At 53.3% G+C, this 11,566-nt stretch overlaps 1 protein-coding gene across 1 annotated transcript in view; it reads right to left on the bottom strand.

Moving 5' to 3' along the window:
- Nucleotides 1-5,260: 5,260 nt before the first annotated feature.
- KNDC1 (kinase non-catalytic C-lobe domain (KIND) containing 1) overlaps nt 5,261-11,566 on the bottom strand; it is a 38,425-nt gene continuing 32,119 nt past the window's right edge. Inside the window, exons 22-30 of the mRNA XM_006867484.1 lie at nt 11,271-11,418; nt 10,956-11,135; nt 10,198-10,404; nt 9,756-9,838; nt 8,931-9,081; nt 8,121-8,243; nt 7,984-8,043; nt 7,248-7,405; nt 5,261-5,492 (exon numbers count right to left, since the gene is read on the bottom strand). Coding sequence (XP_006867546.1) covers nt 5,261-5,492; nt 7,248-7,405; nt 7,984-8,043; nt 8,121-8,243; nt 8,931-9,081; nt 9,756-9,838; nt 10,198-10,404; nt 10,956-11,135; nt 11,271-11,418 — 1,342 coding nt within the window. The remainder of the gene's footprint in view (nt 5,493-7,247; nt 7,406-7,983; nt 8,044-8,120; nt 8,244-8,930; nt 9,082-9,755; nt 9,839-10,197; nt 10,405-10,955; nt 11,136-11,270; nt 11,419-11,566) is intronic.

The following is an 11,566-nucleotide window of genomic DNA, read 5'->3' as shown; positions in this document are numbered from 1 at the left end:
GATGGGCTCCACCTGGCTGCCCCGTGAGTCCTCGAGCAGCCGGCCGTGGGGGGTCTCAGATCAGGTGCTGAAAGACCCTGGCCGCGCACGTGCAGTTCAGGTGTGCCCCCCCACCTTCCAGGGTCCACGAGGGAAAGCCTCTTGCTCGGACCCTCGGCCTTCTCTAGCCGTGCTCTGGCGGCACTCACAGCTCTCACCTCTGGACACCCTGAGACTCTCCTACCAACGTGCCTTGGACACATGTCCAAACGCTCGATGTGTGCCAGAACCAATGACGGACGCCTTGAAGCAGTTACAAAAGGTGGCCTACCGAGGAGGAGGCGGGACGCACCTCTGGGTCCTGTTTGTTTTTGATTGCCACGAGCTTGATATATTTTTTCCATCCTTAGGTTTTTAGTCTATTTTTTTCCGTCTTTGTGTGTAAAAGATGTGCTTCTTGTAACAACATACCTGGATTGAGTTCTGGGCGGTACTGTCATGTATGTTGGTCTACTGTTGGTTCTTAGTCCAAAGATCAGCCTTTACTAAGTTTTGTAAAGTTGGTTGGTTATTATTAATTCCTTGGATTTCTGTTATGTGGAAATGTCCTAATTTCAGTTGTATTTGAGGGACCGCTTTGCTGACTATATAATTCTTGTTGGGCAATTGTTTTCTTTCAGAGTTTTGTATCTATCATCCCATTACCTTTTCACCTGTATGGTTTCTGCTGAGAAATCAGAGCTTAGATTTACTGGTTCTCCTTTGTAGGTAACTTTGCATTTTTCATGAGGTGCTCGTCTTGGTCTTTGGAAAGTTTGATTATGAAATGTCTTGGTGAATTTCTTTTGGGATCTGCCCTGTTTAGGGTTTGTTCAGCTTCTTGTCCTTCATGATGTTAGGGAAGTTTTCTTCCAAAAAGTCTTTGACAAATTTTTCTGTGTTTTTTATGTCTTTTTCTTATTGTGGAATTCTGATCACCTGTAAATTATTCCTTTTCATGGTGTCCCACGTAATTCATTCAATTCTTTGTTTGGATTTTTCCTTCTTTTCTCTGATTGTTTTTCTAGCTTACTAATATTGAGAGATTTACCTTCAAGTTCAATAATTTGGGCTTCCTTTGCCCTTTCAATATATTGTCTGTTTCTAACATCTTAGTATTAATTTTCTGGATTTCTGATTGCAGATTTGGTATTGTTTTAAAGTTTGCACTCATTTTGTCTGTCTGTGTTTTCCTGAATTCTTCTAAAACTTTTTCTGTGTTCTCCTTGATCTTGTTGTCGGTTCTTTGAAAGTACCTAAATATCATTCTTTTAGATTCTTCTTCAGCTAGTTCCTTACCTTATCTTCCTCACAGCTGTTTTCCGGCTCTGCATCTCTCTTGTTTCCTCCTGTGAACTAACATTGTGGATTGTCTCCTGGACATCCTGGTGGTGTCATATTTGTGTTAATTGATGACTGTATGTTGATGTGTCCCTAAGCTCTTACCAGCTGTCTCTTGTGGATGTAGTTAAAAAATCCAAGTGTGTGCATCATTTTCTGTTCAGCATTTGTGTACCTTGGTTTAGGGTGAGCTTGGTTGGTGGTGTTGGCTGCTCTGTTGTTGATCACATGGTACAGGACCTGGTATTGGCTTTTGCCTAGTGGACCTGCAGAGGTAACATTGTGGCTGGGCTCTGGGGAAAAGAAAGAATCACTCACACCTGTGTGACTCTGCTCTGCCAGGCTGTCTTGTTTCCAAAGCTGCTCACAGAAGTTCAAGAAGGCCGCAGCACATCTGGCCAGCAGCTCGACCGGTCAGTCACCCTCTTCTCATTGTCCCTGCTCTGCTTCTCCCCTAATTAAGCGTTAACCTTCCATCAGAAGTTCAGGGTTCCAGGATTTCCATCTGTGGCTCTTTCATTTGGTCTCTCAGATCTTTGTTGTAGAGGGTCCATGTAGTGCGTCCACCTTGTCAAGTCCACAGGTGCGGGGGCAGGGTGCCCTGGACGTGAGACCTGGTTCAGTGTGGGAAAGGGACGGCACCAGCAAGCCCTATCTCCTTGTGAGTCAAGACAAAGATCAGCGGGCCCAAATCTTCAGCAAAGTACTAAGTTTGCTATAGCCTAGAACATTCCCAGAAGAATGAGGGGGGTGGTCCACCTCGCCAGCGCCAGCGATGCTGCCCCTCACTGGTATGTCTGCTTTTCATAGAGCATGCACACCTCTGCCATCACATCATTTTAAGGACAAGTATTTGTTGTTGTTATGTGCTGTTGAGTCATTTCCAACTTATAAGGACCCTTTATAGGGTTCCCAAGGATTGGCTGATGAGTTTGAACCACTGACCTTGTAGTTCAACCATACCTTGCAATCAAGGGCTTTTCCTGCGGCACCACACCTTATACTGGGTGCTGTGAGGGTGCGCCCTCTTTCAGGGGGCAGGGGTCTCTTGTCAGATCTAGGTTTATGCGGCTGGTCCCGGGCTCAGTCATGGCAAGCCCGGGGCTTTGTCGACTTCCGATGGGATAGTGGGGTGCTGACTCTGCTACCCCACTTGCCTGGTGGTGGGTTTTATTTTGTATTTGTACATGGAATCAGATACCCCACCCACGTGTGTCACAGTAGAACTGTGCCTCAGGGACTTTACAAGTAGATGCCAGGCGTTTCTTTGGCGGCACCGGTGGGTGGACTTAACCCTTTCAGTGAATAGCATGTTGACGATTGTGCCATCCAGGGGCTGCATTTGTGCCTCTGGTTGCCTTGGACTCTATTCCTGGCAACCTTGCATGGGTCTTAAGGCTGTGACCTTCTAGAATGGGATCCTCTCAGGGTGGGTTCTCACCTCCACCTTCCCACTGCCACCTTATCCTTGTGTTGCTGACTGTCCACATTAACATGACTTTAGCTTTCCCTGTGCTCATTAGCATGTCTTTAACCAGGTTCCAGGACGCCTCACCTTATTGTTCATTACAGGAACTTCCATAAAGACCCCCATCAACTCTTCCATAGAATCATCAGCAGACATTTACTCAACAAACCACTTTGAATTTATGGCCCCCAAGCCCTCCCTTTGTGTGTACCAATCCTAAACTTAATTATTAAAAAACCCAGTTGCCTTGAAATCAAGTCTTGGTGCCCCCATGTGTATCAGGGTAGAACTGCATCCACAGGGATTTTAAGGGGTGCTTTTTGGGACGCAGATTGCCAGGTGGACTTGGAAATCTAACCTTTTGGTTAGCTACTCAGGGTGATGACCATCTATACTGCTCAGGGACCCCAAACTATTCTAGTAGGGTCCTGTCAGAATCAACTAAGCCCTTGCGTTTAAACACCTACTGTGGCACTGCAAGATAATGCACTGGACTGCAAGGTCAACGCTTGCAAAACAAGCAAATAGGGTTGCTATGAGTCGGAACTGACTCCACGGACTTAAGAAATCAAACTTCAGTAGTCCTGGTGTGGCGACGTTAGAACTGCCTGTCGGAGGTTCAAGCTCCTTCAAAGCCCTGGGAAACCCTCTACAGGATCACTATGAGTAGTAACTGACTTGATGGCACTTAACAGCCAAACCTCAGGGTCTCTGTGAATGCCGGTCCCTCCACCTGCACCCTCCCAACACAGCCAGAGCTCTGTCCAAGTCACACACCTTGGCCCTGGGGAGCGGGAAGGGAACTCAGTTTTATCTTGTCAATGGGCTGTCACGTGTGGGCCGCAGTGCAGGCTGGGATTGAGTGGAGGGCCGCTGGGTGCTGAGAGGTTTCTGGTGGGCACAGAGGTGGGGTGGATCGAGTCCTTTGAGGAGAGGTTTCCTGGGATAGCAGCCGAGTTCACAGAATGGGTGAAGCATGTTCTCACGGTGGGATCTGAATTAGAAATGGAGTCAGCTAGGTGGGTGGGTTTGCATCTCCAATTCTGTCTTGTGCGTTTCATTCCCATACTGCGCTCCTCCCCCACCTCCCCACCTCCAAGCTGCCTGCAGGAGGCGATCTTGGCCCACAAAGCAGGCGTCAATTTTTAAACACAAACAAGGAGGCACAGGAAATCCTCTGGGTAGAAATGATTTTATTTAGAAATCAGCGACACGTCACAGCAGGCGGCATGCAGACGGCATGCTGAAGCCGAAGCCGGGCATCCCCAGTGGAATGTTTTTTTTGCACTGACGCTGTCTTTGTTCAATACAAAATCCGAAAATGTTCGAGTTGATTGGCAGAACACAAATCCTTGTAGAAAAGCCTAGAAAGAGGAACTGAGCGCGCTTGCGTTGTGGGAATTGCAAGCTCTTGTCACATCTAAGCGGGAGACACATTAAAAATTCAGCGTTGTTACACTGTGTTAACAGCTTCCCCAGAAACACTAAGGAATCACCCTAACAACTCATTTGCAAGAGCTGATGGTGCCTGGGGGTGTGCCAGGGGGTCTGGCCTTTTTGCAGGAGGGAGGGGCAGCTAGCGCTCTCCCTGGGCTCCTGGTGAATATTGACCTTGCTCTCCTACCCACCCTCCTGACCCCCAGCCAGGACGGCCCAGTCCTGACCTCACTGGCCAGAAGGGCTTTCTCCACTTAAAACAGTGACATTCTGGTACGAGCTTGGTGCCATCGAGGCAGGAGTGGGGAGCAGAGGGCAGACACCCTGCGCTGTGGCTGCTGGAGACTGGATGGAGCGGCGGATCGCCCTGTGGCACCCAGGCCACATGATGGGACGTTGGACCCCGAGGAGGCTGCACCTGGGCTCCAGGTCTAGCATGATTACCTTCCCCAGCAGCTGGGCGGAGGCACTGAGCTCATGGAACCAGTGAGCCGCCGATTTGGCACCTGTGAGCCTGGTGGGGATGCCTCAAGGGCTTAAGCAGAGGTTCTGGAACGCCCTGGAGTCCGGTGGTCTGTCAGGCCCGCAGTATCTCTGCTTCCTTGCAGGTGTGTTTTGGGGGGGCGAGGCTAGCTCACTAGAGAAGGGGGCGTGTCTGAAGTTCATTGGTGGGCACACGGCACTGGGGACCTCTCAGCTCTCCCGTGCCTTGTTTTGGCTCCGTGTGCTGGGGAGGAGGGCTCTCTAGGCTGGCTTCTGTCCCAGCAGCGTGTGTCTCTCCAGGTCTGCTCAGGGCAGGGCAGAGAGGCCAAGTCCACTAGTGCTGGGCCCGCCTACTTGGGTTTTAAAAATAGCTAATGTAATGCAGCGGGAATGGTGCTTCCGCCAGGGACGGGGACGCAGGACCGCCACGCAGGACCGCCACTGAGCAGGAGGTCTTGGGGACAGGCTCCTTCCTGTCCAGCTGCACCCTCCTTACAGGGTCGCCCGTCCACGTTACTGGAACGTCGCTTTCATCCTCCGTAACTTGTCCTGGATCTTGCGGGAATGCTTCTCGCTGGTCACCTGGTGCACGTTGGCTCTGCTGTCGGCCGCCAAGATGGACACGTCGGCCCCGCTGAAGCGCGAAATCCTCTGCTTGAGGAATGACTGGAGCTTGGGGTCAGGGGCGAATGTGTAGGGGTTCTCCTGGAAGGCGTGCACTTGGCTCACCACCTTGGCTATGTTTCTGTTGGGGGAGGAGCGAATATTCGTTCACATGGGGGGGGGCAGCATCCTGTGGGCTCGTTTGAACGAGTTAAACACCCGCTTCCACAGTACAGAGACCAAAGGGTGGGTTTTCTGTACTCAACTCGATTTCTCTGACCACCAGTCAGTCCCTCCATCTGTCTGTCCATAGATTCACTATTCTCTGTACCCCATCCATTCATCTCTTCTGTCCATCCACTCATGTACCCCCTTTCATCTCACAACTATCACCGGGAAGCTGCTCCGTTAGGCACAGCTTAGGACTCCTCTCCACGGCAGCTTGAAACTGGCTGGGTGGGAGAATCAGGGACACCATAAGCAAGGTAAGCACAAGTTTTCTCGTGCCTGACCACTAGTCTGCAGTGAACACTTTCAGCTTCTCGGGGTAGAATCTGTATGGTATGAGCTTCTTTCTCCCCACCCCACATACAGCGCCCTGCTACAGAATCAAAGCCTTTTCTAACATACAGCCCCTGACAGGGGCAGAGTATTGTAGGGAAAGTGAACGGGTTCCCATTATTTCACTCAAGACACTGGGCATGTGGTGTGGACCAGGTCTCTGGACCCCTGGAGAGCCAAGTGCTAGAGGGACCAGCCCCCCACTGGTGTGAAGCCCAAACGAGGGAGCTCAGAACAGAATCCTCAGTTCTGTCTGGAGGATTGTGGGCTGTGTGGACAGACATTCTCCTCATGGATTCAGAATGGGCGATGGTGTAGGAAAGTGCCGTGGCAACGGTTCTGACTCAGCAACCCCTTAGAGGGCTTCCGAGGAGCAGCTTGACCTTGTGGTTTCAAGTCCAGCGTTGATCCAACAGTGCCACACCAGAAGCCCATAGAGCAACAGTACGTTTACTTAGACACACATGTGCACACACACATGACAAGTACACAGACATGCATTCATACATGCACACACACAACACCCCCTACACATACATATACACGTTTCTACACACAATCCCACATGCATAGTCATACACATACTCCCACACAGTATACTCATATATAATATACATGCCTCTCTGGTAGTATAGTGGTTACGATTTGGGATTCAAGGTCAGCAGTTCGAAACTACCAGCTGTTCCACAGGGAAAAGATCAGGTTTTCTGCTCCCGTAAAGATTTACAGCCTCGGAAACCCTATACAGGGTCACTATGAGTCGGAATTGACTCCACAGCACATCACAACCATGACAGAGACCCTGACAAGTCCACATACGTATATGCACATATACTTTTACATGTAGTCACACACACACGTGCTCATACACATGCTCTCACACACCAACCATCTCTGTACCCAGGTTCCTTCTGGGCTGTGACAGGACATTGAGTTTTCCCTCGTGTGTGTGTGTGTGTGTGTGTGTGTGTGTGTGTGTGTGTGTAGATTCTCTGATCTCTTACAAACACGGTCACTGGGCAGGTCCTCTGGGTCCTGTCCACACAGTGAGGCTCCCTGCCTTGCACTCGGCCAGTGTGCACCAGGCAGGGGCAGCCACCCCTCAGGTGGGAAATGGTAGGAGTGGGTGAGTGTAGAGGGTGGGCTGGCCAGTGCTCAGTGGGAAGTCGGTCTTCCTGGGGCTGGCCTGGACATGGGCAGGGGGAGTGACCAGTGCACAGTTGAGCCTGCACCAAGCACATTGCCCTCCTCTGGCCTGGGTGATGGGGCTGTGGGGTAAGTGAGGTGCACCCTGGTTGTCCCAGGGAGGAGGTCCTGGGGCAGGGAGGTGCCTCACCTGAGCTTGCTCCACCTGTGGGCCCCGTTGGTCATGGTGAAGCCCCCGGTCTCCAGCTGCTGGATGTGCATGGCCAGGAGGTGGGCCGAGGGGATGGTGGGCTGGGCTCGGAAGCGCCGCCCTTCCATTAGACACAGGCTGTCGCTTTTGAGGAAGACCTGGGGAGGGCGGGGATAAGGAAAGGGAGGAAGCAGGTTGACCCAGTGTCCTCTGGGCATGGTCGCCAAACACCCTGACAGCTGGTCAGTCACAGTGCTAGGATTTCTGGGTCTGGAGGCCCCCGGTAGACACAGAAAATCGCAGGTTTATTTTCTTAAGCAGTCTCTCCCCAAAGGGCCGGGGTGGCCACCGTGTCCTAGGTAGAGCTGGCTGGGGGACCTAGCGATGGGGGTGGGGCAGACGGTCACCCTGTGTCTTTGGGGTTGAAGGGGACACCATCCTGTCTTGCTGGGAGCCTTGTTTGGGACTGGCGTCCAGAACCTGGGCTGCTGGGTCTCTGTTTGTGTACATGTGTCTCCGTGTGAGGTGGTGCCCAGACCTGGTCTCAGCACCAGGAACCACACTACAAGGCCCCGATGGAATGCAATCAGAACAGGGCACCGGGAGCCCCACCGGCCTTTGCACAGGTGAGCGGCTGTATACTGAGCATGCTCCGAGGGACCCCTGGACTCTGAATCAGGTGGGCAGGGCCCGTGGCAGGAGAAGCCCAGGGGGTGAGCCGCACAATGACTGTTACCTCCACAGCCTTCAACTCTTCCATGACCTCTGCGATCTTGGCGGGTAGAATTCTCCAGGCCTGGAACAGAAGCATAGATGAATCCGGGACCAGGTGGGCCCAGCCCAGCCCAGCCTCAGGCACCCTGGTGTACGCACAGGGGACTGTCTCACAGCCAGGTGCTCCAGGCCCCCCAGGATCTGCATGGCGGTCGCAAAGTTCCTCTGCTCATAGCAAGACTTTGCAATCAGCAAAAATTTGGACAGCAAATTCACCTGCAACTGAAACCAGTAGATGGCACTCATTTAAACAAGCTGGGAGCATTTTGGGGGACCTGTAAATATAAGGCAGCCTCAAGGCACAGACTAGCACGGCTTTCCACTAGTGCAGAGAGGAGACGCTGGGGTGGTAAACAGTTTGAAAATGGTGGTAGTGGGGAAGCTTACTTGAAACAACTAAAAACTCACAAGCGAGACCACTGCCCAGACAGACCTCAGTGGACTCACAACTGCACCCAGAGTGGACAGTGGAGCAGCTTCCGGGGTAGGAAGGGCATCCTGCCTGGAGGTCATGGAAAGACATTTCTAGAGACAAGGAGTGTGTATGAGGGATAGTGCCTGTTACACTCCATGTGCACACGTGTGTGTGGGGGGGCACACAGGTATGAAGGCTCCACATGGGGGAGGTTTGTCCTTGGTCCTGGAGAGGGAACCAGGTTCCAGCTGGGCAGAAGGCATGTGCCTGGCATGGTGATGAGGGCGTGGCACACTCAAGAACCTGGGTGTGTCTGGTGAACGCCACATTGCCACTTTCATCTTTCACCTTGGACAAGATGGTCACTGCAGGACATCTGAGTATCTGATCCCTGAGCCGGGCAGAGGCTGACTAAGCAAATCGAGAATCCCCCCCAAGCCCCCGGCAGTAGCAGGACTCGAGCGTCCTATCCCGGAGGCAGCAGAGAAGCCCACCTTGGAGGTGTGGCTGGTCACGATTTCAGCAGCCACCCAAGTGCTGACGTCATCTGCGTTTCTTAACAGTTGTAACAGGTATTTGTCTTGGATGTAATTTGGCAGAAATAAGTTGCATGTTTTGGCTGACAGAGACTCTGAAGATATGGCTCTGAAATAGAAACAGGTGTGTGAGATATCTCCTGAGAAAGTCACACACAAGAACACCACATGTGAGAACATGGGAATGTCACATGAGGACATCAACACATATGTGGGTGTCAGGAATGTCACATTGGAACCATACGTTGGGACTTCACGTGTGTGGGCATCAGGAATGTCACACAAGGACATCACATGAGACTTTACATGTGGACACAGGATACCACATGTATGTGGATGTCACCCGGGAAGGTCACAGGAGGCCATCATGAGGTATGTGATGATACGGACACAAGTGGATGTTACATGGGTGGTCACATGTGGGCATCACACAAGATACACATGACTGTCACCCTGGGAGGTCACACCCTGGATCAAAGATGGCCCTGCTTGGGTCTGTGGGGCTCTGCGGTCCCCAGGCCTCCTGTTCGGTGCTCACAGCCCAGCTGTGTGACCCAGAGGGTGCTGGGGCTGCAAGCTCCAAGGTCACTCCCAAGAAGTCTGGTGGGCTCTGCTCACCATACCCCTCCCTTGGGAGTGGACCATGCTCTTCCCTTGGGCAGCTGGGAGAAGAGTGTCCTAAGACACTGAGAAAGATCAAACGCTTTCCACCATTTCCCCTGAAGACCCACCCACCAACTGCCCCAGTGCTAGGTGGACATCCCGAGCTGGATGTGGACTTACTTGGGGATGGTTGTACTCTTGTCCATGACACCCAAGGCCCGTGAGTTCAAGAAGTGGACGGGGTGGCACTTCTGAAACAGTTCCTGCAAAGATGTGTAACCACTTAGGAGCATACTTCCAGGGACCTTGTGGTCATGGGGGCATGTCCTGGGGCATCTCTGAGGGCTCTCTTGACCACTGCTGCCAGCTGTGGTGAAGACATTGGATTGGCTGAGTCTGTGACTGGGGCCCACCCAGCAGCGGGCAAGCCCCAACTTCTGCCGAGCATCAGCCAGTGTCCACGGGGTAAAGTTGGCCGAGGGACGCCCTCTAGTGTCCAGGAGGCTGGAGCGTTTAGGGGAAGGGAGGGGCTGGGCGTCAGAGCTGAATTCCCTCGGGCCGACAGCCCGTCTGTCCCTGACAGCTGTACCACCGTGGGGTGCCGGTGGGGGTCCAGGCTCACCTGTTGCAGCAGGGTCAGCTGGGTGAAGAGCTGCTGGGTGTTAGACTCAGTCAGGAAGTAGGGTCCCTTCTCACTGGCCTTGGCGTAGGGGCCGTAGAACTCCTCCAGGAAGCAGGGCTTGGGCAGCGCCGATGCGATGGTGTACCTGCGCTCCTTGTGAGTGGCTGGCATCAACCCGGTCCCCTTGGGCAGTCGCCAGGGGAAGCTCTGTGTGCATCAGGTAGAGGTCAGGGTCTCCCCATGGCCCCTGATCCAGGCACCGAACTTGGCTTCAAGCCCAAGAGTCTTAAGCCTGGTCAGTTGGAGCCTAAGTGCACTGTTCCTTGAGTCCCTGCTCTGCTAGTGAAGGGCACCTGGTCACTCTGTGGACAGCTGCTGGACTCTGGGACGGTCCCCTGCATTCTCCAGGCCTGACCACTTCAGGTCACGTCCTGACAGTGGGCTCTTCCACCTGGGTCTCTGGCTGGGGGTTAGGCAGAGAGGGCCTGGTTTTGCCTACTGCCAACCTGGGGCTAAGGCAGTGATGCCCCAACCCATGTTGCCCAGACTACATGGAGGAGCATGTGTGTGCATGTGCACTCCTGACTGCACATGGATTGTGCACACATGCATGCATGTTTATGGATTTGTCTGCGTGTATATGAGAACATGTGTGGCTATGTGAAGGAATGTGTACATGACATCTCATGCTCATATATGTGTGCATGACTGGGGGTGTCACAGCCTGTGCAGGGAGATCTTCCAGGAAAGGCCCCCACCTTCCGGGAGAGGCCATCTTCGGAGAGCTTCTTACAGAGGGTGTTGAGGGGCCCGGCCTCCTCCTCAGCCTCCTTGGGGTCCTCCAGGTCTCCACCACGTGGGGTCCCCTCTCCCCGCCGGTCCATGCTCTCCTCCAGTAGGGCCAGCAGACGCTCTGAGTAACTGTCCAGAGGCCTGGCCTGGGCAGGAGCACGGGCAGAGGTCTGGGGTGTTGCCACCTCCCCCCACCCCACTCCACCCCCGCCTCACGGCCCCTAGGACCCCAGCGCCCAGCGCCCGGAGCACCTGCTGTAGCCGTGGACCCTGTCCCTCACCTGGGAGGAGATGAAGGCGCGTAGCTGCCTCAGGAGCCCCGTGTTCCTTGTGAAGTCCACGGTGTAACAGTCCTCTACCCAGGCCTGCAGCAGGCAGAAACTACGCTTGTAGATCTTGGTGAAAGTCGAGGTGGGGTCCTGCTGGGCCCTGTGGACACGGGGTGAGACCTGAGTTGGTGGAGTCCAGCTGAGCTCAGACCAGCAGGGGTGGGCGGGCATGTGGGTCTGAATTCCACCTAGTCTTCAAGGTGGATGTTAACCTTATCCACCTGTGTGGGTCAGTACTGGGCTTCAGT

Source organism: Chrysochloris asiatica, unplaced genomic scaffold, assembly GCF_000296735.1.
Source record: "Chrysochloris asiatica unplaced genomic scaffold, ChrAsi1.0 scaffold00105, whole genome shotgun sequence".
Lineage (NCBI taxonomy): Eukaryota > Metazoa > Chordata > Mammalia > Afrosoricida > Chrysochloridae > Chrysochloris > Chrysochloris asiatica.
This window is presented reverse-complemented; position numbering and strand designations above follow the sequence as displayed.